The sequence below is a fragment of the Exophiala spinifera genome, assembly GCF_000836115.1.
Source record: "Exophiala spinifera strain CBS 89968 unplaced genomic scaffold supercont1.2, whole genome shotgun sequence".
In the NCBI taxonomy this organism is placed as follows: domain Eukaryota; kingdom Fungi; phylum Ascomycota; class Eurotiomycetes; order Chaetothyriales; family Herpotrichiellaceae; genus Exophiala; species Exophiala spinifera.
In genome coordinates this window covers 3,092,818-3,119,389 of record NW_015622514.1, presented here as the reverse complement: position 1 = coordinate 3,119,389, position 26,572 = coordinate 3,092,818, and the positions used below count along the sequence as shown (strand labels likewise).

Below are 26,572 nucleotides of genomic sequence, written 5' to 3'. Positions count from 1 at the left end.
CTCCACCACCAGCAGAACAAGAGGTAGGATGCTGCCCCTGTCCGATCTGGCATCCGCTGTACGGCTCGGCACCTTAGAACGACCAAGTGAAGTCCTCAGAACTGGCTGTGCAGTAGATATCTTCATCCAAGCCCGGGTTCAGTTCCTCCCAGCGTGCATTCCACCGGTAATCAAAAGCTCACCACCCGTCATATAGCTACTAGCGGAACTGAGCAAGTAGACAGCAGCACCCTTGAGTTCCGTGCGGTCAGCCATTCGCTTCATGGGCGGCTCCGAAACGAAGACCTCGGCCAGCCCGGGCCTCGTCGCGCTGATGTCTAGCGTCATGTCGGTCATTACATAGCCCGGGGATATGCAGTTAACGCGGATTCCCGTGGTGGCCAGTTCGACGCTGAGCTGGCGACACAGTGCCAGGACCGCCCCTTTGGAGGCACAGTAGTCTGACGTGTACTGGAGCTTGGAGGCTTGGTGAGCAGCGATACTGGCGATCATCACCACGGAGCCGGCTGCCGGAGGGTGCGAAGGGGTCGGAGAGCTCGAGCCGAGGGGTGGTTGCGAGCCCATCTGCCGAACCGCAAGTTGAACGGCGTAGTAGGTGCCCAGGACGTTGATTTCGAATGTCCGCTTGACACTTGTCGGAGAACGGTCAAGGAACGGCTGATCAGGACAGATGCCGGCCGCGGTGATACTGTTCAGTCCAGGGGTGAGTTTGCCGCCTCATTTTGTGGTCATGAAAGAAGGACAGCATCGGAGTATGCCGGCTCTCAAACTGGGTAGGAGATGGGCGGGGAGAACGGGAGGGTCTGCTTACATTCCATCGATACGCTGATAGTCTTGGACGATCGCGTCGAAGGTATTCTTCAGACGTTCGTAGTCGGTGACATCCGATCTGGAGAAACAAGACACAAGTATATCAGTATCGTCATCCTTGCCCCTTGGCGTTTCTGACGTGTGGCCCAGGTGAGAACAGGTGTGGAAGACTGACTGGTAATATCCGACTTTGGCCGCTCTCTGCTTGAGGATCTCAAAATGCTCATGTGGTGCTGGCGACGCATCAACCAATGCGACTAGACCGCCGGCCTCAGCTACTGCAAATGCCAATGTCAAGCCAATGCCCCTCGCACCACCGGTGATGACTACCACGCGATCCTTAAGACTGAAGAGACTGGTCACGTCGCAGTGTAGGTAGGCATCGGTTGCAGGTTTGTCTTGCACGGTCATACCGGAAGCCGTCATGGTGTCTCCGAAGTATAGGAAGAAATGAGACGTTTGGACTGGGATAATCAGGGCCAGTGCATCACATTTCGAGGAAAAATCAATGGTACCGATAAACCTTACAAGACAATTCTTGAAACGTTTTCAGAACAGCGTTGGAGTTGTAAGAACCCCGGCTACTTCACTGTGAACTCTCGAAACCCGAAAGCTGGGACATCTGCGGAAAACCTAACCCCTAAGGCATGTTGTCCGCTATAGCCGACGTGCAACGGATCAAAAGGGGCCCAGCCTGCAGCTTGAAAGTTACATCCCAGCCATCGGCCTTGAACCCGAAGCCTACCGGCTGATGCAGATGACTTCGTGTTCTCCGCACTGGCAACTATGACTGTCTATCGAACTGTGCAGCCAAGCGGGGATTCAGTGATCCCGGCACCTCAGGTACGAGACACGCGGCCGGATATCACGACAGCTCCCAACTTGCACATCTTGCCTTGTCATCTCTCTTTCTACTTCACCGACTAGTCGATGCCTCAATAGCTTCAGAAACTTGTCTTCTCTCGAGTTTCGATCTCATTTGAACGAGGTTTGCCGTTTGCTTCAGCGGTCACCGACTGTGCCCTAACCTGCTCTCGTTGATCCTGGGGAAGGCGATCGGACTTCAAGAAGATGTAGTCAATTTCTTCCAGCCCCAGGCCCTTGGTTTCAGGAAACCAAAAGTAGATCATGGGCACGAACGCGAAGTTCTTGTACTCGTCGTCAGCCGTTGGGCCCAAGGCTCTTTGAATAAGGACAAGACTTACAAATGCCATGAAGACGAGGTAAGTCTTCCAAGTGATGTTGTGAACCAGAGTCGGCGTGATTTGGACAATCACGAAAACCTTGACCAGATTAGTATGGCTTTTGGAAAGCACGAAGTCTCTGATGGGGATAGACACACCCAAATCCAGTTGTTGAAGACAGCCAATGCGGTTCCTTGAGCGCGGAGGCGCAGTGGGAGGATCTCGGTACTGTAACACCAAGGTATAGCGTTCAAGCTGGCCCCGAATGAGAGCATGTACTGCCAAGCAGCGATTAGTCCGACGAGCATGCTTCAGCCTGGGATATATTGACTCACAGTGAGGAAAAACGCAATAGAAACGTTGGCCGTTGCCTTTCCTTTGTCCGTCCCACCGTAGGAGAGCAGGATGGCTACGGCCATCATAGAAAGACCCATTCCGATTGCGCCAAACATCATAGGCTTCTTTCGCCCGAGACGATCAGCTCCGAGAGCGGGGACCAGTGATCCGACCGCAAATGCTAGATTGAGACAGCCACCAACAACAATGGCGGTATTACGATTGAGTCCGACATTGACCTCGAGCACAGTCGCTGAATAGAAGACAATGACGTTGATCCCCGCCCACTGTGTGTCTGATTAGTATTGTCACGGTTGCCACATAACTGTATCCGAAGACCGACCTGGTTCATAAACAACACCAAGCAGGCGAGAAACACGCGCCATCCAGTCTGGACGGGATCTGGTTTGAAAATGCGAACCCATTTGAAAGGCTCTGCCTCCTCCAACTCAATGGCTCTAAGAATGTCCTGCTTCTCAGTTTCAACCACGGGATCCTCTGGTACTGTGTTCCAGACTTTGCACAGAACAGCCACGCCTTCTTCAGTCCGACCTTGTTGAATCAGCCATCGGGGCGTTTCTGGGAGGCCCACCACCAATAGAGCAACACTGGCAGCCATAGGGATCTGAAGAGCAATTGGCAGTCGCCACGCAATTGGTCCATTGGTGAAACTCATTCCATAGTCGAAGAAATAGGCTATCGACACCCCGACGGCAGTAAAGAGCACTTCCGAAGTGACGAGCCGGCCTCGATGTTCTCTTTTGCACAGCTCTGACTGATACATCGGGACTGTTGATGTGTCGATGCCAACCCCAAACCCGGTGATGATCCGCCCAACCATCAGTTGAGGTACCGAATAGGCGGAATCCTGAATGACTGCTCCAAGAGCTATGAAAAACATTGCTGCCCAGATCGCATGCCGGCGACCGAATCGAGCGCCGATGAAGAAGTTGATGGCACACCCGAGAAAGCAACCTACATTGTAAATGGAAACGATAATGCCGAGGAATCCGGGACCAGGATGATGGAAAATGTCAAGGAAATCCGGGTTCGTGATCAAGCCGCCAAAGACACCCTGATCCCAACCAAACCTGCACGCACCGGTCAGCTGGTTGCTTGATGACAATGAGGATAGGCCTGGCCTTGGACTCAGACGTACAGTACAAATGCCGACAGACATGTATAGGTAATGGCCAGCTGGGTAGGCCGACCTGCTTTGAACCAGTCTCTCGTCATGGTGAGTTTTGAAGAAAAGTCCGCCCGAAATTGCACCTGGCCGTAGTCTCAGAACACGAATTCTACCGCTGGAATCGTAAACCTGGAGTATACCGACCGAAACGCGGGGTTCAACCCAGAGTATTTGTACCTGCTTCATTGCTCGTGCTGATGGTGATTTTGCGGGTGGATCACTGATCAGGTGTGGAGTTGCACGTTGATCATCTCTGAGTCTAGTAAGGCTCTGCGACGTTGCTGAACCAATTCGGCTTTCAGGGAGGAAGAAGGCTATAAGGCTTCGGCACATCAGGATTCATGTCTCAATTAGCCGGGCATAAGTAGCTACGAGCAGACGCCGGTAGACTAAAAGACAACCCACTCTACTAGGTACCGAGTTCTATGAGCAGTGGCAGAACGCGGACAGCTGGAAACTGCTCAAGGTTGGCACCGGCGCCGCAAACCTCCTCCAAATACACACGAGACTTTAGGCGCTCGATATAGATTAGATAAGATCACACGGGATGATCACCTACGTTGAGTGGCTCGATGATTCAGGTGGTTGGGTGAATAGAGTCGTTCTGATTGTTTCTCACATCGAGGTCCGTTTGGGCTTCTGTTTCTTGGTGCAGTTGGTCCCATGTGCCCATCTTCTGGCTCTAGCACTCACGTATCGATGTCATGCTCGGCCAGGCTAAGTGGCCGACATGGAGACCGAGCTAGGAAGCGCTCAAGGAGACAAACGCTCCAGAAAAGACATCTCGTGCCGTCGGTCTGGGGAGGGCATTGTCGATGCGGGCCGAAATAGACACATCCCTGCAGGGCTAAGACGACCAGCCGTCTGTCTGATACCAGTGGTTGACCTCGCCTTGAGGCTGTATAGACCCAGCACAGTGAGGCTTTGAATCATCTGCAGCATTAGTAGTTGCCGTGTCTGCTGATGTAGGAAACTCACAGATTGAAGAGTAGCAGAAAGAAACTGCTCGATGCGTGTCTTCTGCCCCCTTCGTCAACTATCTGCATGAAGGTGCCACCAATAGCATAAATCACGTTGAGCTTGAAAATTTCAAAGCTCTGAGTGGCTGTCAGTGTTTCTGATGATATTGTTGTCGTCTCATATTGCTGTGTGTGCAACTGCTATAGTTTGGCCCAGCTAAAGAATGGATGTCGTGGACGTATCCACCGGAAACAATAATTCAGCATCTGCCGTTCAACTCTATCTTCTGGAGGCGTGGACAGGGTAGCTTCGGTAGAGCCGACTACTACATTGTTTCCTGCGGCTGCTGGCGGCAATGTTCAAGACGATGTTGATGCGTGGACCAGAGGATCAACGATATTGAGATCCGGCTGTGTGGTCGTCAGTGGTCAGAGTGATCCCTGAGGGTCACGCTACGAGGAACACATCTGAAAATGTCGGAGTCAGCGGATGTCCGCTTTCAAGGGTATCTGGTACGACTACTAGAATGAAGTGGCCACAAATACTGTAGGACAGCAGTTTAGCGGCAGAAGCATCAGCCGAACTTTATGAGAAAGGCGGTGCCGCTTTTAAGGCTAGAATTGTAGACCACCAGCTTGCGACTCCTCCTCGTCTCTTCTCGCCCTCCTACTGTGAAGTCTGCTAAAGTGTTCCTCGCTGCGTCTATGATATGATATTTAGTACGGAGTAAATAGTATGCTATTATTGTCACGTACTGTCACGTGGTGCCAAGCGCTTCATATGATCCACTCCTGAACCCTCCAAAAGTACGCCGTGACCAAAGTCTATCCAAGAATTGGGCGCTGGTACGCCAAAAGAATCTATTGGGAGTATTGTACATCCGAGATTCCCATACAAACAAAAATTATGAACAATGTCTTCGAGCTTCAATCCTCAGTTGATGGCTGCGTTCTTGTTCTGTGGAGATCCACACCGGCCAAGGAGTTTGATGTATAGACACGATCGATATCGTAGGGGTTGGTGTCATAATTGGCTGCTTCGGCAACAGATTCTGCTCTCGATCGGATGCGGGTAAAGCTTTCTCTTGTCGCAGTGTCTGTTTGTCTCGATCTGGTGATCTTCAACGGTTCGAAAGCTCGACCATCATGACCTGCAGTCTCTGAACTACTTGTCACTGAATTAGCGGCCGATACCCTGAGTTCTTTCTCTTCCTGCTCGGCTCGTTGAGCTTCAGAGGCTTGTTTGGCTTTGGCACGCAGTTCGTTCATCACAGCTTCTGCTTGTGCCGCATAGGTACATCTTGCTCGGATTCGATGCCCGTATTTGTAGAAAATGAATGGAAAAGGCACGCATGCGAGGGCGAGAAAGCCCGGGATCGACGAACCCCAATGCGTACCCAGATTGTGCATCATATAACTGGTGAAAAGAGGAAAAGCAGCACCGAATAGTGATCTCAAGACGGTATTGGCTGCAAGTGCCGAAGCAGCAAAGATGGTGTAAGCATCGACAAGGTAGTTCATGATGCCCAAAAAGCAAAGCATCATACCAAACCCAAACGGTGCTCCGGCAAGGACTGGCGAGATCCAATGGATGGAAGGGTAATTTGTCCAGGCAAACCAAAACATTCCTAGGGGGACTGCAAAAGAGCCATACAAGGTAGGCTGCAGGCGAGCTTCGGGAGGTGCGACTCCACCGTTTCTTTCGGCCGCTGCAGTATACCACCTGTTTGAGTAAGCCCCGAAAGATATCCCAAGAATCATGCCACCTGCGACACCCAGGAAAGGGAGGCCGCCGATGCCTTCCGACCAGCCGCGAACCTCTTGAAAAACAATGGGGTAAGCACCGAAAAGGAGATAAAGGGTCCCTGTAAGGAGTGAGTACGGGAGTATACAAAGTCGACGAAGTCGACGAAGTGAAGCTCACCATAGATAATGGCCATATATATTGACAACAACAGAACAATGGGTTCCAGGAAAAGAAGGATCCAAGGTCTCACCAGGGCAGTGGTTAGGGCCGTTTTCAGAGAAGGGGGTCCTTTTTCCTTGTCGGCTTGCAGGATGTACTCCTTTCCGGTCTTCTCTCTCAATACCGCAACTCGTCTTCGCAATATAACCGGTGCATATGTTTCTGGTACGAGCAACGATGCAACGATCCATACGACGCCACTGAATATGGCAAGGAGACCCATCACCCATCGCCAACCTTCTGTTTCCCCGAGAAACCCGGCAATCCATGGAGACGCACAAGGTCCAAAGGACGGCGCGAGAGCAAACAGATTCATAGCCAGACCTCTTTGGGATGCAGGGAAGATGTCGGCGAGAACTCCTCCACCATTTGTTAACGGGGAGGAGCCAAAAGTACCGGCAAAGAACCGTAGAACAAGCAGTGTTGCAGTATCATTCGCACCGGCACAGCCCGCATTGAAGGCTGTGAAGGCGCCAAAGCTTAGGATAAAGATGATCTGCCGCCCATAGATCTCACTCAGAGGCGCCCAAATGAGAGGACCGGTCGCGAAACCCAAGACAAACAGTGAGATACCAGCGGTTAAAAGCTCGGGGCTTGAATGTAGATCAGCCTCAAGCTCTCGCATGGCACCTATCAACCGTCAGACACGTGTATTTAGTAGCGTGAGGGCTCGCGGCTTACCACTATAAGCACTCGACGCAAAAGCAGTAACTAAGCACTCAATGGCCACAACTACAGTAATAAACCATCTGAAAGATATGTCCCAGGTAAAGGGATTACCCGCATCTTGCGGGATGTAGCTCACAATATAAGGGTCGTCTGTCGTCCCTGACCCTTCATATTGATGTTGAAGAACGTCGTCAGTGACACGCGCTTGGTCGAGGAGTAATCTGCGGAGCGAGAGCGGCCGAGGAGCCTGATGCTGGTTTTCGTCCTGCTTTTCGGCCATTTATAGCACTGTACGAGAGTTCTGTGGCCGGGTTCACGCAGGGCTGGGAATGTGCTGTCTCGGTGCGGGTGTTCACAGGGGAGGGAGAGGGAGGAAAGGTGGGAATTGTCAAACTCACCTTTTGTATCAGTGACAATTCGGATATGCGTCTCGTAGATTCCGAGTGGATGTTTCTCTAAATGGACTACCTCAAAAGGTAAACTCGGCGCCAGCACGATGGAGCCACGATGTAGCTGAATTGTGACATGTCAACGCACGTGTAGCCGACAAAGACCAGTGTACAAGTACGGTGCCCACTGATATTGCCACTTATTATGATTCACAAACCTCTGTGCAATAATCCAAGACCTTCAACACTGCAGGAGTTTAAGGCACAGCTAGGTAGGGAGTAGTGTAGTGCAATAGTTATGCGCCCGCCGATCACCTCACCACCGCTAGATTTCAATAAGACAAGCGCCAGTGTCACTGGGCGCATTATTATTGTTGTGCGTAGCATATTTATTGTGCATGAAGACCCCTACAACTAGCTGGGTCCGGTGGATTCTCTCACGTGGCTGTCACGTGTCTCTAGCTCCAATGACCGGAGATAGTTTTATCCGGTTGCCAACTGGCTTACATATAGCGGCGAGCCGCTCCTTTACTTGTGAGAGAGTCAATTCATTCTCTTCGCGCCACAATTCTTGAATCTGGCCCAGACCATGCTGCAGAGGTGCTGTATGGTAGGATCGTGATGGGGAAGGCTCCATCATTCGATTCCCTGATCAGGGGTAGGTAATTCAAAACGGCAACTGGAAACAGTTTCACTGTTCCGCGCTGCTTTCAAGCTCAGATACAAATGGGACGAGTATCCCTTACTCCGCAACAGTCTGTGAACTCATTTGAAAAGGGATAGTGACGCCTCGAATCTGAACCGCCAATCCATACCCACGACTTCTTGTCAGCCCATGGAGATATCCATGGTACCTATCTAGCTGTGCCGGTCACGTCCGCTCCCATATCAGCCAAGGGAGGTACTTGAAGCCCGTTGTGGCGTGCAGGTTTCTTCTCTTCCCATATGTAATCTAGAGTCTCTTGAGCCTGGAATTGGTTCGAGGTCGCGAGTACTCCCATTATTGTTTACCTGATTACGGCTATTTCGCGCACGCTACAAAGTTGGCTAGCACTGGAGAGCGCTGACAAACTCTCGAACATTTCCTATCATACTACGTGCCTGGTCGGTGTCTGCTCTGGAGGACTTAAGCAATACTCATCAGTTGTCGACATGGGAACACTACCAACACCGCGAAATGCCATCGTACAATCGGCGACTGGGGGAATCGCTGGTGTTTACTTTACAGTTGGCTTTCATAGGGCCAATGACATCCATGTACGGATGACACTAAGTTCGTACAGTAGGTGATTACTCACCACCGCTAACACCACCACCCTCGTCTACAGCTTGCGTGCGTATGATGTACATGGTGATAGAAGACTACTGTTACGCCCGGAATGTAAATCATGGGTGACGAAATGTGTTGGCTTCTTCTGGCACGTTGTCGATACGGGAATATCGTTGCCTCGAAGATGTCTACAAAAAGGTGACACCGCCAGCTCCACACCGAGTGCATACAATGCAATTATCTCAGGCCGAACATTCCAATTCTCACCACAAAGAATAAAAAGAAGGGGCCCTCCGACATAATACAGCGACCAAACAAAGATGGTTTCTAAACCTTTAGCGGAAATGCTTGCTCGGAACCTCAGGTAACATGGACAACGCCTCCCAAGCAACCCCTTGAGCCCAACAGACGGACTGACCCAACATCTCCCACAGCAAGTTCGCACCGACTTATCAAGCACCTCCCGGGTTGATGCAGCTGGCGACGAAAATAAGGGCTTCAGGCGAAGGCGTGGTAGTCCTTTCGTGCTCCGACCCACGCTTGAATCCCTACCAGATTCTCGGCCTCGACAGTAGCCTGCGTGAGTTTCAACTACAACAACACCGACACCTTTTTGGAGCCTGACTGACTTGTTTTTTTCTTTCGTCCAGCGGCCACCATGGTTCGCAACGCGGGTGGTAGGGCCTTTGACGCCATCCGCACACTCTCGGTCCTCCAGACAATCGGACGCCCGGGCACCATCGTCGTCATGCACCATACGGGTGAGTTGCGTTCATTTTCAGTTGGCCGGTCATTGCGAGAAAGGAGGGAAAGTGCTGACTGTATTTTCTTGTGAATATCAATCAGACTGTGGAATGAGTCATTTTCACGACGCCGATGTCAAACGAGCACTTCTGGAAATCAACCCCGACGCAGGTGAATTGATACAGTCTATGGAGTTTGGCGAGATCAAAAACGGGTAAGAACCCTTTGTCTCTTTTCTTCGCCGCGTCTTTTCTCTGTCACATCCTTTTGTGTGTGTGTGTGTGTGTGTGTGTGTGTGTGTGCGAATATTGGAAAACGTCAAGGAATAGAAAACAATGCATGCAAAAGAGACTAATGCTAATTGGAATATCTCTCGGGGGACAGAATCGAAGATAGCCTCAGGCACGACATTGCTCTTCTCAAAGCGTCGCCATTGATCAATAAGAATACTCAGATTGTCGGGCTCAAGTATGATATTCAAACTGGCATTCTCACCCTGTTGGACGAATGAGAACAACGTAGAAATGGTTGATGGAAAGGGGTGCCCTAGAAGAAGAGGAAGGAGGAGAGGTGGAGGAGGAGGAGGAGGAGGAGGTGGCGGTGGTGATGATAGTGGTAGCCATGGCAGGAGCTGACTTGATAGGATTTATCAGCACCCGGATATCGTACTCGTTCTTTGTGCGTAGCAAACCATTATATGTACGGAGTATGCTCTATGAAGGAAGATTTGTCTCTTTGCGACACGTAAATAATGTCACGTATGCAGGATATCTCGATATTGGTCTGGATGAGACGATACTACACGCGGTCGGTAAACAGAACAAAAATATGTTGCATACTAGTACTACTGTTCTGTAGAACTATGCTTTCCAGTCCCAGCCTTCTCCACTCCCCATAGGAAGTAAGGCGAGAGTTCCATCCTAATAAGTGAAGTCAGGAGAATACAACGACACAACATAAGAAGAGAATATTCGGTCCGTCGGTCAGCCGGTTGATAACCAGAATCTCTCTATAGAACAGCAGCAACACCAGCGGCAACGGCACCGGCAAACAAGAGTCCATTCTTAACAGACACGGGCTCGGCTCCGTTGCTGGGAGAGGCAGCAGCGCTTGCACTCGCGCTAGTGGCAGATGCAGAGGTAGAACCAGAGGATGAGGCCGAGGACGACGATCCACTGGCGGATGCAGAGGATGAGGCCGAGGACGACGATCCACTGGCAGATGCAGATGCAGAAGGCGACGACGAGCCGCTAGCAGAGGCAGAAGCAGCACCAAAGACACCGCCCTGGACATTCGCGGGGGACGAGCCCTGTGCGTTTTGAGCTGCGGACTTGTACGCGTCGAGAGTGTTACCGCTGCTTCTACATTGCAAGAATCGGTCAGCATGAGTAAGACGAGCACACGAGTTGGTTGAGGGTTTCGATTCTAGTTCGGATTGAATTGGTGGGCGAGGGGGTGAAAAATGAAGTAAGGAGTGAAAAAAAGTAGGGAAAAGCGGGAAAAAAGGCGAAAGGGAAAACGTACGGTGGGTTCACGACCATAGCCATGCCACTCTCACAGTGACCACTCGCGGAACAGTACAGCCACAGAGGATCGGTGCTGTTGATCTGGATGCGCCAAACATCTCCGTCGCTAGGGAAGCCAGAGTAGACGCTCGTGCCGTCGGACAAGGGCACGCAGGGGGCGGCGAAGGTGCTCTGCGCAACCGAGTGGCCTTCTCCAAAGGTGAACTCGACCCAGTCGCCCTCGGCGGCCTGGACGGTGTCGGGGGTGAAGGTCAAGCTGGGACCGACTTGGACGTTGTGCACGGTCTCAGCCGCGAGCACCGACGAGGCAAGCGCTGAGAGGACAAAGGCGGTCGTCGAATGCATTTTACTTTGGACGTTTGGATTTGCTTGTTTGGTTGATGAGTCGAATGAGTATTTTTGGTCAAGAGAAGAGTGAGACTGGAGGTCTTTCTTTTGATTTTCGTGTAATGGAGCTTTGGAACGTAACTCTATGTGTTGACCACCAGGGTTCAAAGGCGAAAAGAAAAGGGTGATTGTGATGCTGCGTGCTTGTTCTTTTGCTGTGTTTTGTCGTGTAAGAGAAGTCTCTTCTGAGTTTTTTGAAACAAGGCGATCGGTCAATACTTATATAGACTCTACAAGGTCCACAAGCTTTTTTTTCCTTTCCGCTCCGTTCAGCAGCTACCATGGCGCGTGCAATCTTTCAAGGGGTGGCGTGCAGCGGTTAAAGCCAGTCCAACTCTAGTGCAGATGAGGCCGGAGAGGCTCCTCGGTCCTCAGCCCTACATTGAAAAGCCTCACTAGCCAGGGACGCTCTGGTCTGCCAAATTTAGGCCCAAACGCCAACTGTCGGAGTTGGTCCAGAAGAGAGACGTGAGCCTGGTCCCCCATGGAATCGTCGAATCAGACTTCAACAGGTGCGTCGGATGGAGGGAGGGGGGGCCTGTGCTCGCAAACACACGTCGATAGGGAGTCGGACCCCAGGGCCAGGGGGTGGTACAGTACAGTTCTCCCTCGCCCGCACCCGGAGGACGCGTCACTCTGTGCGCTTGTTGGGACAGATGGGATGGTTTATCTCACCACTCATCAGCCGTCTCTGATCACAGGTCGGGAATCAGCAATGTTCTGACGTTGTCCAAAGCCCATTATGGCGCCAACTGGTGCCGGTTCGTGTCGACAGCATCCGACACTCGGGGGGAGTGTTTTGGAAGACTCGCTTGGGTCCGGTGGACCAGTAAGAAGCGAGCCACAGCAGCCCACGGTTCCTGAAAGGGGGAATTGAAAGGGTCGTGGACTGCTGACTACGAACTAGCACTACGGAGCTCTGGTCTGGATTGTCGATAGTGGCAGCCTTCCAAGACTTTTCGGGGGAGGCTAATGAGGCTGTGCCGCACGTTTCCCGGGGGTGGCTTGCGAGCTGTGTTTTGTGAGAGAGGGCGACATGGCTTGTGTTGGCTCGTTTGCACAGTACAGAGCATTATGAAACCAGCTCGAAACATCTGCCCCTTGACACGGAGAGAATAATGAAAGCAGTACTCTTCGTTGGCTGGCCTCCCTTTGACTAAAATGCCTACCTGTGAACAGTCCATTCGTCTCCTGAAAACGGCATCACAACCTCGTCGTCGACACCTGCACCTACAGCCACATACATCGACACCTATTATCTATCTATATATATCTCTATCTACACCTACAGAGTGAATATGCATACGAGCTGACGATACGAGCACAAGTGTCAAGGCCGCGTGGCCGTTCAATCTTTGTGGAAATTGACCGGTCCCAAATGAAAATAAGATGTCGTCCCGTCAAGGTAGACTGTATAGGGAGTAGTTTCCTCGCACTATGGGACTTTGACAGTCTAATAAAGCGGCTTGTTCCACACCACGACAATTTGAAAACCGCGGAGGAGAGCGCGGCGAGTTTCCTCGATGTTTCTAAAGAAAGCCCCAAAGCTTGGTAAGCACCGCTGCACATGGACTCGGGAATCTCGCGTTGGTGATAACAAGATGGCGTCGATGCAGTTCGGTACTGTCGTGCGGCATGCGATCGAAAGTTTTGAGAAAACACAAGCCACATAAAGTCTCATCTCCCGGCTTCCTACTAGAGGATATTGGGAAATGCTCCGTCCCGTACGGAAGTGCAACCCCTAACCTACACGCAGTACGTACACAGGCGTGCTCCGTACTCTGCTTAAAAAAGGCTGGCTGACGGCGGAAGTATGCAAGGTACCATCGTTTCCATCCCCGGCTGTCTTCATCAGACGAGTCAGATCGCCGTGCATGATTTTCCATAGAACCGCGCCCGCAAAATCCTAACTAGGTCCATTTGTACGCAGCAGTAACGGCGTTTTCGCAGCCAGCCGTGGAAGAATATTATTCGAGAGACGAGGGCATCGTTTTGATCATTTTTTTAAACGACGTGTCGGGGATACAGGCAGGGTAGCAGTACTGTCTGTGACGCCAACAATCTCCTTGTGGATGGATATCTTGCTCCACACAGCATGATCATGGACCACCCGGTCATCAAAAGAAGTAATTAAGAAAACATGAAGAGAAGTGTAACTAACAAATTAGCATCTCAAACAAGTTGAATTCAAGGGCCCACGCTGCACACGCAACACAACCCAACACACACAGGGAGACATTCGAGAACGTCCTGGTATGCAGCATGGCCGCCACAGTCTTCAGAGATTATGCAAAGTTATCTGCGCCTCCCAGCCCACCGGCGAGAAAGCGAACATGTATTATGTGTCAAAGGCAGCCACCAACTGCTACGCCGGAGACTCAAGACAGTTAGTTAATCCGAGGAGCTGAACGCCATATTCGATACCGGAAAAGGGCGTGGACGGGTAGAGGAGAGTGGACGTACCGAACGACCTAGGGCAGACTTAGTTAGTAACGTGGTGTAACTGATGCTTAAGTAGATATGATGTACGGTATTTCTGTCCTAGCCACTACGGTTACAAAGTCCTCCTGGCAAACAGGGACGTCGAGCGAAAAAAGAAACAAACATGTCAAGGCCGCCGAGGACGCCCCGAGGATCGTGCTGAACAGCAAGAGTGCAGAAATGACTTGTGTCCATGAACCGGACAACGTATAAGTTTGACTGATACTACACACAAGGTAGCTGTATCCGTATCTTTGTTATACATTCCAGTGGTAGGACCGTCGATGGCTGGCTGAAAGATCAACCCAACGGTCTAGATACCTAGCATCGCTGTCATTGCCACACACGCACTGTAGTATACCACCATACCGTCCCGCCCGGGCACAGCTCTATAGCTTGGATTGCGACTTGGCCTTCCCAAGAATGGGTTCTAGTTTCGTTGCTGCAAGACGTTGTTGTGTCAGTGGCTGCGTTCCAGTCTGCAGGTCTGGAGATATTGGCGTGGCCTCGAATCCAATTCAACTCACCCTTCATTACGTTGCCCTTGATCTTCAGCTTCCCGCCCATGAACAGCGTCTGGGCCTTGGACTTGCCAGCGACCAGCTTTCCAAAGTTCTCCTCGCTCAGAATCAACGTGACTGGTGGCACCATCAGTCAAAAGAAAGGCCCCGGCTGCAGGTAAGGTACTCGAGCGGCAAGCACAGGAATCGCGCAAGGGGGTGTCGTAGTGTGTGACAAGGGAAGGGATCTCAAAACACACCGTCTGCCTTCTTGGGCGGTTGTCCTTTCCCGACCGTTCCGCTCTCTTTCAGGTCCAAGTACCACGACTCCTTCTCATTCTTGTCGTTCGTCAACTCGAATGCGAAGATGGCGCCGCCGTTCTTGATCGCGGCTTTTCGCTCGGCATCGTTGGAGAGAGCGTCGCTGATGGCGTCAAACGCCGCAGAGGAAGGAAATGCATCTGCGATCAACGGCGATTAGGACTGCTCGCGAAAGGGACGGAGAGATGGAATTAAAATAGACGCTTACCGTTTTTGAGAGACATCGTGTGTGCGGTGGTGGTAAATATCTCGGATGACTCGGGAGAGAGCGAACTTCAGGCACGGAGAACAGTTGGCAGGATGTCGGTGTCAAGGTGTTTAGAAGGTATTCAGGGCGCTGAAATACTCGAGGAGCATGAGGGAGAGATTTGATCACGAGGGCCTTCAAAAAGATGACAGTCAATTGACCTGCCTTTGCCTAGGCACAAATGGTCAACACCGAGTACGTCACTGTGTATTCAGAGACGGGGAGAGATAACGCAGGAGTTGCGCATGTGAAAGTCGAACAGTAATGTATTATTAGGGTGCCTTATGCAGGGTTTCGCGAAGGTGCCGAGGTACACACAATACAACAACGACAAACATATGGGGCTCCGCATCTCAGGGTCTTTGCTTCTGCCTCCCCAGCCAACAACAGGCTATAGACTGACGGCACCTCCTGCTCACATTCTTTTCATATGCGTCTATGGAATGGTACCGAAACGACCATTTGGATCCGCTACTCTTCCGGCTTGTACACCGCGTCTTGACTAAGCACAGCCATCCGCTTAAAGAATCTTCGCCATTCCAGGGGATCTCCCGATGCCTTGACAAAATTGACCTCTACGAGTCCGGTATCGACGAGCTCAAGCGCAATCTCACCACGTAAAGGACATCCTCTACTGTCTTGTGCCTTGACCTTAATTCGGCATTCCACGTCCCGAGATGTAGGTCGAGGCGTGTTCGCCGTCGGCACTCCAAGCCGGCTCAAAGCCTCCAAGATGTAGGGAAATAGCAAATGCAGTGCCCAGACAGAATAGAACTTCGTCATTCCATGCGAAGGTAGAATGTCGCCAAATTTACGAGCCATTTGAGTTCTGGTCAACGGTACCGTGGGGCGCTGTGAGAATTGCTGGGTTGCCGGTTCGTCAAGCAGGAAGTTGGTGGTCGACATCGACTGTGTTGCGAACCCGCCCATCCCGGGTGCGGCTTGTGTATTGAACGAGGTCGTATCAGTCGGTCGTCTCCAATCGAACAGCATGTCCTCGGACGGAGCCTCAGGTTGTGTTGACGACATCTTGGCCGCAGGTCCATCAATGTCCATGTCATCGGCCGACTTGCGCCGCTGTGTTCCAGCTAGAGGATCTGCATCGAAGCTGACATGTAGTGCTTCAAACATGTTTGTAGCTAGGGTGATAGGATCATTGAGTCTGCCTTTTTGATCCAGGAATCTATTCGGTCTGGTGAACCACGGGTGCCGCCGCACATCTTCGAGCGAAAATCTCGACTTGACGTCGACCCGCATCATTCCTCGAAGAAGCGACAATACCTCGGAAGGAAGCGCATCCCAGAGCTCGTCATTTGGTCGTCCGTTGCTGGAAACGTACTCGCTGTACTCGTTCGGTCGGCCATATTCGTCTCGTCCTTCTACCGGACGACTCCACGGCGTGTTTCCCGCCAGCAACACAAACAGGACGACACCACACGACCACACATCTGCCATATCTGGTGCATAGCCGACCCCTTTCGTGCCTGATTGCGTGCTACACGACAAGACCTCGGGAGCAACATATGGCGGACTTCCGCAGAGAGTCGTGGCAAGCTTTCTCCTGCCTCCATATTCGAACAGCGTGGCCATGCCGAAATCAGCTATTTTGAGGTCTCCCTCCGCAGACAGCAGCACGTTCTCAGGCTTGATGTCCCGATGAGCCACCCCTTTCGCATGCATGTATCCGATGGCACTGATCATCTGCGTAAAGTAGACGTGGGCAATATCCTCGGAAACCCCAGCATCTGCCTCGATCTTGTCGAAGAGATCTCCTCCTTCTGCCAGTTCCATGGCTATCCACACCCAATCAGCATCAGCGCCATGGTCGAAGAACTCGACAATGTTCTTGTGGAGGCCGAGGTGTTTGTGCAGCGAGATTTCCATCTCGAGCTGTTTCTGCTTGATGCGGCCATATTTCTGGGCGAAGAGTTTGTTGATGAACTTGATGGCAAAGACGGGCGTTTCCTTCTGGAGGGGAGCGGCTTTCTTTATACTAGGCGTGTGAGTTGAGAGTCAATCTACTGGAACACGCATCTGCATAGAAAGAAGTCATTACCATGCATATGCTCCAGACCCTATCGTTGGCGAGACGATTCGAAACGGCAGTTGAGATGGCAAAGGTGCCAGCTGAGAGTGCGGTATGCCGTTCATGACGACGGACGAGGGGGTGCTCGTGCTGAATGTCAACTCAACGCCGTCGAGCCATTCATCTTTGAGGCGGTCGGTGGCCGAGAATATTGTCTCGCATCTGCGGTGAGGCTCCCAATTGTATGGGCAACGCGGGCGTGTTGCAGGTGGAGCAGACGGAGCGCAGGGAAAACATTCTGGGCGCGCCTAAACATGCCATCCAGGAGCCTGGAGAGGCCCTCGCTAGCCTAGAGAGGCTTGGTCTAGTGGCCTAATTAGCCTAGTGAGCCCTGTCGTGGTGCCTGCGCCCGACGTCACTTGTTACCACCGCAGGCGTGTCTTTGCGCGACCTGTTACTGCAGTGACACTGACAAGTCAACAAGCGCCGAAACCTCGAGCAATCCTCCCACAATTCTAACTAAACCCATCGTCGTTCCTGCTTCATACATATCCCTAATCCGACCTCGATAACTCCTACGTTGCGACTATTCCTCAATCTCTTCTGCATCTTTTCTTGTTTCCTGCGTTGTACAGTCGAGTCTTTTCGGGCCCGGCACAGCGAGCGGACCTGCTTTTTGTTGGCTAGAACATCGTTCCGTTTGCAGCATTCCAAGCTCATACATTCTCGAGCCTTTAGTGACAAGGCAAGAGCCGACTTTGTCTCCACCACCGTCGATCTCATATAAGCCGTCGCCATTGAGATGGATTTTGCTCTCGAAGATACCCAGAACGCGGCTCCTGGCTTGTCCACGATGGCTGAACAACAGAAACTCTCGGCCGCTCCGAGAAAGGCTGACATTCAGAGCGTCACGAAGAGGTACAGTGATTTAGTGAATCTCTACCTGTTCTCTCCATCACTGACAATGCTATAGGCTCCAGTCTGAGTTGATGACTTTGATGATGTCTCCTACGCCGGGAATCTCAGCCTTTCCTGATGCAGATGGCAACTTACTACACTGGACCGCCACCATCATCGGACCCAAAGACACGCCCTACGCAGATTTGAACCTGAAGCTCAGCTTCGAGTTCCCGGGGAACTATCCCTACACTCCTCCTACCGTACTCTTCAAGACGCCCATCTATCACCCAAACATCGATTTCAGCGGAAGGATATGCCTGGACATCCTCAAAGAGAAGTGGAGTGCAGTGTACAATGTGCAGACTGTACTGCTGAGTTTGCAGAGTCTGCTCGGGGAGCCAAACAAGTATGGTCTCTTTTCCCGAGTGCAAAAGAAGAAAGAAAAACTGACTGTGAAATAGTGCGAGCCCTTTGAACAACGAAGCCGCCCAACTACATGAGAAAGACCCTGAGGAATACCAACGAAAGGTCTTGGCCCGTCACCAGGATATTGATGACTGAACAATTCGCCGCTTGCGCAGGAAGAACGATCACGATCCCCATGCTTCCCAAGGTTGAATAAGAGTCCTGGCGTTGGTCGACGAGGTGCATTCGGGAGCTGGCGAAGAAAGTATACATTACCTGGCGTCAAGAACATTGGGAGCAGTGTGCGTATTGAGCGTTGCAGTCATATCATATTAAGCATTGTATCAATCGCGGACAGGGATGCATCCAGTACATCCTATTCTTACCAGGTCCTTTCCTAGGTCTCCATTCACGTCCTGCGTTTCCGTATTGTTGGTGTCGGATAGGTAGGTTCCCTCATCGCAAATCATATTTGGTAGCCAAAAACCTATTGGAGCCATCATCCAGGCCTTCGAATAATTCCACTCCCCAGCCTTTTGAGGGATTGTTGAACCTCGACCTCTTGTCTTGGGTCTGGATTTCCCTCATCTCGTCCTTTGAGAAGGTCACATTTAAACTTCCAAGATTCTCAATGATTCTCTCCTCGTGCACCGACTTTGGAATCACCACGGTGCCTCTCTGGATGCCCCATGCAAGAACGGCCTGTGCCACGGTGCAGTTTTTCTTACTCGCCAGGCCCTTCCAAAAGTCATCTTCCAGCAGGGGGTCCAGCTTGGGGTATTTGTCCTTGTAGGTCGGGTTCATGTTCGCCAGCGGGCTGTAGGCGATGACGGTGATGTTGTTGTCGGCGTGCCAGTCGACAAAGTCCTGCTGCTGGAGGTAAGGGTGGGTCTCGAACTCGTGGGCGTACGGGCAGATGTCGCAGTGCTTCAGGACCTGGTCGAGCTGGCGCGGCGAGAAGTTGCTCACGCCGACGTACCGCGTCTTGTTCGCGCGGACGAGGTCCTCCATGGCGCGCCACGTGTCGAGAATCGTCGTGTCCTGGTCGACGACGGTCCGGCCGGGCGCCTGGTCCGGCAGGAACGCCACGGGCCAGTGCATCAGGTAGAGGTCCAGGTATGCGATGGAGAGGTCGGAGAGCGTCTTGTCGAGGGCCGCCGCGACGAGGCTCGGCCTGTGTGCGTCGTTCCACAGCTTGCTGGTCACCCAGTACTTGTGGCGCGGCGGGGGCGGGGAGTGGGAGTGTTTGGACGAAGGGGACAGAGACCGGCCGACGTACTCTTCGTTGCCGTAGGCTGCGGCAGAGTCCAAGTGCTTGTAGCCGGCGTCAAAGGCGTATGTGACGGCGTGGGCTGCGTCATCGCCCTTGGAGTTCCAGAGGCCCAGCCCGATGGAGGGAATCGACAGGTTGTGGTTGTGACTGTGGTGGTTCGATTGACGAGGGGACGATGGCTGAAAGGGTGTCTGTTGCTCTGCGGATACGACCATGGGTATTCCTAAGAAGAGGCTGGAGAGGAGGACCACCACCCCGGCGACGAGAGGCATGGTTGTGAGCATCTTGTGGCACGAGTACATCATGTTTCGTTGTCTACAACGGCAGCCTGCGATGGAGTGACTTGCGAGGTGGTACAGTCAATCTGAAAGAGAACCAACCTGCTGCTGGACTTGGAGGCGCTGTTTCCCCTCAAGGGTAATCTCAGAAGAAATCGTGGAGGTTCGATACTCCGCGCTAGATGATAGAGGATCATGGAGAGGTGACCTTGGTGTACTGTTACAAGACTTCATTTGTATGCCTGGTGGTTGGCGAGATGGCGTCACCAAACAACGAAGCGACGAGGAGAAGAAGCGGATCATTGAAATTCCGGGTTGAGACTGACGCGGTCTCCAGGATCAAACATCCGCCAATCATGGTCGGCTATTTTCGGCCTGGAAACTGGCTGTCAAAAGCCCGAAACGCGTCATCCTCTCCGTCCTCCCAGGCGACAGCGAAAACGAGGCGGCAACTAATTCATAACTTTGCCAGCGGATGTTCGAGTAATCGACAGCACGGCGTGTTGATAGGCCTTGTGTCGTGAAATGACAGCCAGGTACGGAGTACGGAGGCGTGCTCCAAATGTAGTTACCCTGCGCTAAATTTTAGTTCAGACGCTAAATGCGCCATGGAGGCCATCCAAGGAGGCGGTCAAAGACTTCCCTAGTAAAATATATGAGATTCTTTGGCTTGCCGCAAGGATCCTGCCTTGATTTCATAGTCCTTCTACAAAGTGACTACCTTCTTATCACGCTTATGAAAAGCATCGTTGTTTTATAGTCCAACTAGCCTATAGGGCCGAAAATAAGTGATAAATTGACCGTCTCCCCGGATGACAGACCATCGAAAGGTCAGTCTTCTTAAAAATGCCTGCGCCGCTTTCTAATTCCGCTGCAGAAGCCGCTAAAGGAAGAGAATCTCAGCGGCCGAGACGAAAGAACTCACCTGCAATTCGACCTTTACCTCAGGCCGCCGCATCAAATGATACTGGGACTCGTTATTCTCTCGCGCAACGAGCGCAGGCTCTCACTATATCCTCGCTTGGTTATCAATATGAGTCGATTGTTAAGTCAACAGGAATTCCGCGGAGGAGCGTGATCAATATCATAAAAAAAGCGCGAGAGAGAGGCTTCAATCCGAAGAAAGATTCTCGCATTCTTGATCATTTTATTGTCGATGAATATAAGCCAGGGAGACCAAAGAAAATCAAGGAGACTATTGAGAAGAATATAATTGTTAATGTTCGTCAAGATAGAGCAAGTCGAGAAAAATCAATTAAGGTTCTCGCCTATGAGTATGATGTTAACATTACCTCTATAAATCGCATCCTGCATAAAAATGGACTATCAAATGTGAAACCCATCAAAAAGCCCGGCCTCAATAAGCTTCAATGAAAAGCGCGCCTCGAATTCTGCCTCGCTCATTAACATTGAACGCTTAAGGATTGGAAAAAGGTAATATAGAGCGATGAAACAAGTGTTGTTCTTTGTCGACGAGGATCTCAACGCATTTAGCGGAGCGCGGATAAGGCCTTTAAGAAGTCGTCTGTTCGCAACCGTTGAAAAGGCTTCTCGCAGTTTATGTTTTGGGGTTGCTTTTCATATTATGAGAAAGGACCTTATTACATATGGAAACAAGAGACTACTAAAGAGAAGAAGGCTACGCAGAAGGAGATCGATAAACTCAACACAATAAGAGAACCCGACTTAAGACTTGCTTGGGAGTTAGAGACAGAGATCTCTAGAATAGAGTTGCGCAATCACCCAGGTAAAAAGCCTCAATGGAGATTCACGAAACAGCGAGGTAAATTAGTGAGGGAGGCAGATCAAGGAGATATTGACTGGTATCAATATTATAAGGTTAGTAAGGTTCTCTCTACTATAACACAGTGCTAATATTCATTACAGCATATCATTCAGACTAAAATGATTCCATTTACTCAAAAACTAGGCCCTGAGACTATAGTCCAGGAGGATAATACCACACTATATGCTTAGCACTTCATTAACACTGTCTATTCTATAGCTAATGTGAAATGTCTTCTTTGGCCGGGAAACTCGCCAGACCTTAATGCGATCGAGAAAGTCTGGCCATGAATTAAAAAGCGAACAACCTTTCACGGGCCTGCGAAAAATCAGAAGGAACTTTATTCAAGATGGAGGAATAGATGAAAAGAACTGCCGCAGTCACAGATTCAAAAATGGATTGAAGGAATCATTGAGAATATCAAAAAGGTGATCGAGTTAGAAGGCGACAATGAATATCTAGAGGGCCGCGAGACTAGAAGGTCATATAAAGGGCGGCGCAAGATCGGCGAACTCTATAAACATTGCTGGATTAACGATAGTGAAAGCGCTATCGCTAATGATGAGGACTATAAGGATATAGATATCGATGAGATCGACAATGCAGAGAAGGATACCGCGGAGGGGCGCAGCTAATAAATAACCATGATTACTATGTGAAATACTAGGAAAAGATGGACAGAAGTTAGCAAAAGAGCGTCGATAGACCCGCGGAGTCACATCTCTATCGGCGCGAGCATAGCATAGTCAGCGGCATAGCATAGTCAGAGGACTAGAGGCAGGAATAGAGTCATCAACACCATGATTGTCTATACAAGACTTCAGCCTTGCAAGGCTGCGGATGTCCAATAGATGCCATGTTGAGGACTATTCACTGCGCACTGCAGGCCTTTAAGATCTCCCATATAAATTAGGTGAGGCATCTCAAAACAGCGAAGGTCTCGCGACGCCAAGGCGCTAGTACTAGCGCAGGGTAAATACATTTAGAGCACGCCTCCGTACTTCAACTTCAATTACTCCTCGCCACCCACCACATTAATCGAACACTGAAGAAATACCCTCATACTGTGAAGCCACTGTTCTAACGTATACACCACTGAGCTTCGTCAATAATACCACCATTTGAGTGTTTACAACCCCGATTTCTTCAGCCCTTCAAGAAAGTAGGAAAATCGTTTCATCCACTTAAATACATCAATACTTATGCGCTGACTATTTTAACAAGGTAGATATCGAATAATGACCCGTATATACTCCGTATCTTGAAGTCAATTATCAATCCACTCACTCCCACTCTTCTCAGTCTATGCTGATGTTTGGTACCCTTCCACACCCTAGCCGGATACTGATACACCAATCAAGGAACAGCTGAGGACCGGCCTGAGGGCATTGCCTTGTAATGACCGCGCACCAACAGAGAATCTCAGCCACAGCAACGGGGTTCATTAATCTCGCCGCCTAAGTAGTATTATCACCCCCTGCATTAGATGAAATACTCCTGTTGCCTCGCCTAGTGAGATGGAATAAGCAACCACGTGACTGCCTGCTGCAAACTGCGGAGTCAACTTTGCATCCTTTAACACGATTAACACCACAGTGCTAGAATCGCAATCATCTTCTCTTTAGTCCATAGCATAATCAGCTCACTCAGTAGGGATGGCTTCCAATCCTGTTGGCAGCACAGATACATTTTCAATACTTCATGCTCATCCACACAGCTGCCAAGACTGCCAGGTAATCACGATTCATATGCCGTCTCGATCAGAAATTCAAAGACTTGATGTAGGGGATGCGGTGAACTTCGCAAGGATCTCAGGCTCCTATGTCCGCGTTGCATCAACTCGCTGTTTGTTCTTTGAATGGGCGGTTAGTAAATTCGAGGATGCATCTAAGTCCGACATCATTGATGAATCGTGGACGCTGAATATCGAAATACTGGAAGGGCATTTTAAAGACTATCCCGACATTCCATTCCTCAATATCTACTGGAAACATTGCAGCAGCGACTGGCAGCTTAAAAATGGAATTTCTTGGCTCACCGTCTGTGCTGAACCAGGTTTGACTATTCTTCACCCATCCCTTCCTATCTTCGGCCAAGCTAATTTGTGCTAGACAATCCTGCTGCTAGGATCATCCCGCGGCGGCCCGAACGCTTGATTATCTCTTCGAAATCGACATTCGATCAACTTCGGGAGTGGATATTGGAATGCGATGAGTGCCATCAGACATGCCGAAGAAACTCAGAGCTGTTCATGCCCTCGAATGTAATCGAAATCATCGATGGCATAGCAAGAGGACCAAAACTACGACTGAGAATGGCACCGCCATGTGACAAGTACATTGCGCTTAGTTACTGTTGGGGCGGGGACCAGTCGTTCAAAGCAACGAAATCCACAATAGACGATCTCACTCGGTGCATAAATCATAGTGATTTACCACGAACACTCCAGGACGCAATTGCAGTCACCTTAGAACTTGGATGTCGGTTCCTGTGGGTGGATGTTCTATGCATCATTCAAGATGATAAAGTGCACACTGCAAAGGAGATCGCGATGATGCCTAGGATATATGAAAATGCGTATGCCACTGTTATAGCGGCAAGATCAAGAAGTTGCGACGAAGGCTTTCTACAGGATATCACTACACCCACTCCTTCGTCCCACATTTTTCGGTTTCCGCTCTGTGGTGACAACTTGACTTTGGGCTCGATCTTGTGCTTTGATCAGTACCTCAATATGGATCCCATTGAAAAGCGAGCATGGCCGTTGCAGGAATTTCTTCTATCACGCCGTTTATTACGTTTTGGACACCATCAAGTAACCTGGATTTGTCGACAGTCTTCGAAGACCACACGTGAAGACGAGACTTTAAACTGGTTTCTTCGCCGAGAGCAAGAAAGAGTCGACATGAAAACGGAGTTTTACGAAAGGAGCATGGACTTATTTACACGGGATGAATTGCTTTGGGACTATACTGGTCGAGACCTTTCGGACCATCATGATAGGCTTCTCGCGATTTCTGGAATTGCTTCCAAGCTGGCAGAGAAGAGCCAGGATACCTATATTGCTGGAATGTGGTATTCTCACCTACCTAGAGCATTACTGTGGGAAGTGGGTTCATCCCCCAGTTCAAAACGACCTAGCCCGTACCGTGCACCAACCTGGGCTTGGGCTTCAGTTGATGGGAAAATATCTTTTGGAATGGGTATGAATACAATGGAGGATCCAGATTTTCGGATACTTTCTATTGATTCGGAGCCGGCCCAACATAGCGCTCCATATGGCAATTTAAATCATGCTTCGATTACGGTTCGTGGTTGGATACGGAAGCTATACTGGACTGATTCAAGTTCTACTCTTTTGGAGTTGGACCAGCTTGGATCATTGGAGGATGACAAGAGAGATACACTTGCGTCGACCATACCAGATGCCAGTGACGACGAAAATCATGACATGTTGCCAGTATGGTGTCTTCAAATCTGCCGTCATGGCTTAAATGACGGTCCTTAAAGACTCATACTGACAGAAAAAGAAGAAAAAGTGTTTGAACGACGGGGCGTTTTTCAGTTTTCAAGTCTGACTCACGAAAGGTGGCCTGCTACATTACGACATGCTTGTTTAGAAAAAATGAGGAGCTGGAAAAGCTTTTGTGACCTTCAAACCGTTGTAATAATTTGATAGCAAGGGAAATAAATCATTCAACAGCCCGGCCGCCTCCATTTCCACACAGAGTGCGCCAAACTCTTCACCGATCCTGTCTCTTTCCGCCGCATTCTTCATTAAACCATTGCCCGACGCAATAACCCCGTACCAGAATGACGGATGGTCGTCATGGCGAGCTGACCTTGCGATCTTACCGTCCGTGCACGAATTGCACGAGCCAGAGGAGCTAGAGCCACCATACCAAGGGCAGTACAGAGTGTCAGTCTCCCACCCAGGATACCCGTACGCGTTCTTCACCAATCTTGGATGTCGCATCATTATATCTGCTATTATTGTTGGAATCCGGCTGTCATTTAGGTTATGATCTGCCCGCAGAGTAGCAAGGGCGGATAAGAAGGTGGTTTCAAAAATTCTTTGCGTTCAAATTCCTTGTCTCCAAGGTTCTTTCCGAAGTCATACTGAACCACTCCGCCGTATGTCTTGCCAGGCTGACTGATCACCACGTCCCCGATGTCCACGCTCTCTGGCAGGTTAGGGATCCCTCCTCCAACCCCCACCATCAGACCAAACCGCAGTCCCGTGAATGTCTCTCGCCACTCTTGCTGCAGCATTTGTGCCATATATCCCTGAGGGGAGGCAGGCAATGACCACATTGTGTTCATGGATTCGGCCCAGCACATAGCTGTTTGAATCGAGCTTGTCTTGACCCACGATCGGCTGATGCCGCTCATCCAGTATGGCGATTGCAGCACTTATCTCATCTGGGAGCGCGCATACCACGCCCACCTGGTATTGCTCGATCGATAAAGAGCGTCTCGCTGCCATTACTGGTGAAACTTGAACGAGAGCTAGAGAGGGAGAGGGAGAAAGGGAGACCTGCGCGGAGAGGAAGAGAGACGATGCGGCTGAAGAGAGGTTTCAGATGTGACCACGAAGGTTCACGAAATCAGGGTATGGAAATGTCAAATCTTGGTATTTATAACAAGAGTGACAAAGACAATAGATTTCGAATATAGGAAGACCCTTAGACGGCTGATCGCAGCAAAGGGTGGTGTGCCAGTGGTAGTAGCACTCGAAGTACCATGGGCATATTTCCCTGGGACAGGGTATTTCACCACGCCAAGATGTCGATTACTTTTACAATACGGAGTATACATATCGAGGATAATCAGCTTTGTCATCAGGGACGACCCAAGTCCTGACACATCACATGCATCACGCTCCCACCTGATTTGGCGGCGAACAACGCACATGGCGTTGCACAC

At 50.6% G+C, this 26,572-nt stretch overlaps 10 protein-coding genes across 10 annotated transcripts; 2 read left to right on the top strand and 8 right to left on the bottom strand.

Moving 5' to 3' along the window:
- Positions 1-138: 138 nt before the first annotated feature.
- PV08_03428 (uncharacterized protein) lies at positions 139-1,236 on the bottom strand (the record flags this gene model as incomplete). Its single annotated transcript, XM_016377782.1, has 2 exons — positions 139-688; positions 812-1,236. 2 exons carry the CDS (start codon positions 1,234-1,236, stop codon positions 139-141), a joined length of 975 nt encoding a protein of 324 aa, XP_016239352.1.
- Positions 1,237-1,754: 518 nt separating this feature from the next.
- PV08_03427 (uncharacterized protein) lies at positions 1,755-3,566 on the bottom strand (the record flags this gene model as incomplete). Its single annotated transcript, XM_016377781.1, has 6 exons — positions 1,755-1,958; positions 2,016-2,093; positions 2,153-2,272; positions 2,330-2,617; positions 2,674-3,421; positions 3,490-3,566. 6 exons carry the CDS (start codon positions 3,564-3,566, stop codon positions 1,755-1,757), a joined length of 1,515 nt encoding a protein of 504 aa, XP_016239351.1.
- Positions 3,567-5,405: 1,839 nt separating this feature from the next.
- PV08_03426 (uncharacterized protein) lies at positions 5,406-7,393 on the bottom strand (the record flags this gene model as incomplete). Its single annotated transcript, XM_016377780.1, has 3 exons — positions 5,406-6,343; positions 6,403-7,074; positions 7,126-7,393. The coding sequence occupies 3 exons, from the start codon at positions 7,391-7,393 to the stop codon at positions 5,406-5,408; spliced, it is 1,878 nt and encodes a 625-aa protein (XP_016239350.1).
- Positions 7,394-9,092: 1,699 nt separating this feature from the next.
- On the top strand, positions 9,093-9,734 carry PV08_03425 (uncharacterized protein; the record flags this gene model as incomplete). Its single annotated transcript, XM_016377779.1, has 4 exons — positions 9,093-9,136; positions 9,207-9,352; positions 9,423-9,533; positions 9,619-9,734. The coding sequence occupies 4 exons, from the start codon at positions 9,093-9,095 to the stop codon at positions 9,732-9,734; spliced, it is 417 nt and encodes a 138-aa protein (XP_016239349.1).
- A 791-nt stretch (positions 9,735-10,525) lies between these two features.
- PV08_03424 (uncharacterized protein) lies at positions 10,526-11,387 on the bottom strand (the record flags this gene model as incomplete). Its single annotated transcript, XM_016377778.1, has 2 exons — positions 10,526-10,877; positions 11,041-11,387. The coding sequence occupies 2 exons, from the start codon at positions 11,385-11,387 to the stop codon at positions 10,526-10,528; spliced, it is 699 nt and encodes a 232-aa protein (XP_016239348.1).
- A 2,912-nt stretch (positions 11,388-14,299) lies between these two features.
- Positions 14,300-14,955, bottom strand: PV08_03423 (uncharacterized protein; the record flags this gene model as incomplete). The annotated part of the gene is made up of 4 exons (XM_016377777.1): positions 14,300-14,352; positions 14,438-14,548; positions 14,671-14,871; positions 14,940-14,955. 4 exons carry the CDS (start codon positions 14,953-14,955, stop codon positions 14,300-14,302), a joined length of 381 nt encoding a protein of 126 aa, XP_016239347.1.
- Positions 14,956-15,449: 494 nt separating this feature from the next.
- PV08_03422 (uncharacterized protein) lies at positions 15,450-17,129 on the bottom strand (the record flags this gene model as incomplete). The annotated part of the gene is made up of 2 exons (XM_016377776.1): positions 15,450-16,971; positions 17,035-17,129. 2 exons carry the CDS (start codon positions 17,127-17,129, stop codon positions 15,450-15,452), a joined length of 1,617 nt encoding a protein of 538 aa, XP_016239346.1.
- Positions 17,130-17,857: 728 nt separating this feature from the next.
- On the top strand, positions 17,858-18,465 carry PV08_03421 (uncharacterized protein; the record flags this gene model as incomplete). The annotated part of the gene is made up of 3 exons (XM_016377775.1): positions 17,858-17,922; positions 17,978-18,310; positions 18,366-18,465. The coding sequence occupies 3 exons, from the start codon at positions 17,858-17,860 to the stop codon at positions 18,463-18,465; spliced, it is 498 nt and encodes a 165-aa protein (XP_016239345.1).
- Positions 18,466-18,765: 300 nt separating this feature from the next.
- Positions 18,766-19,854, bottom strand: PV08_03420 (uncharacterized protein; the record flags this gene model as incomplete). Its single annotated transcript, XM_016377774.1, has 1 exon — positions 18,766-19,854. One exon carries the CDS (start codon positions 19,852-19,854, stop codon positions 18,766-18,768), a length of 1,089 nt encoding a protein of 362 aa, XP_016239344.1.
- A 5,806-nt stretch (positions 19,855-25,660) lies between these two features.
- On the bottom strand, positions 25,661-25,960 carry PV08_03419 (uncharacterized protein; the record flags this gene model as incomplete). The annotated part of the gene is made up of 1 exon (XM_016377773.1): positions 25,661-25,960. The coding sequence occupies one exon, from the start codon at positions 25,958-25,960 to the stop codon at positions 25,661-25,663; it is 300 nt and encodes a 99-aa protein (XP_016239343.1).
- Positions 25,961-26,572: the final 612 nt, after the last annotated feature.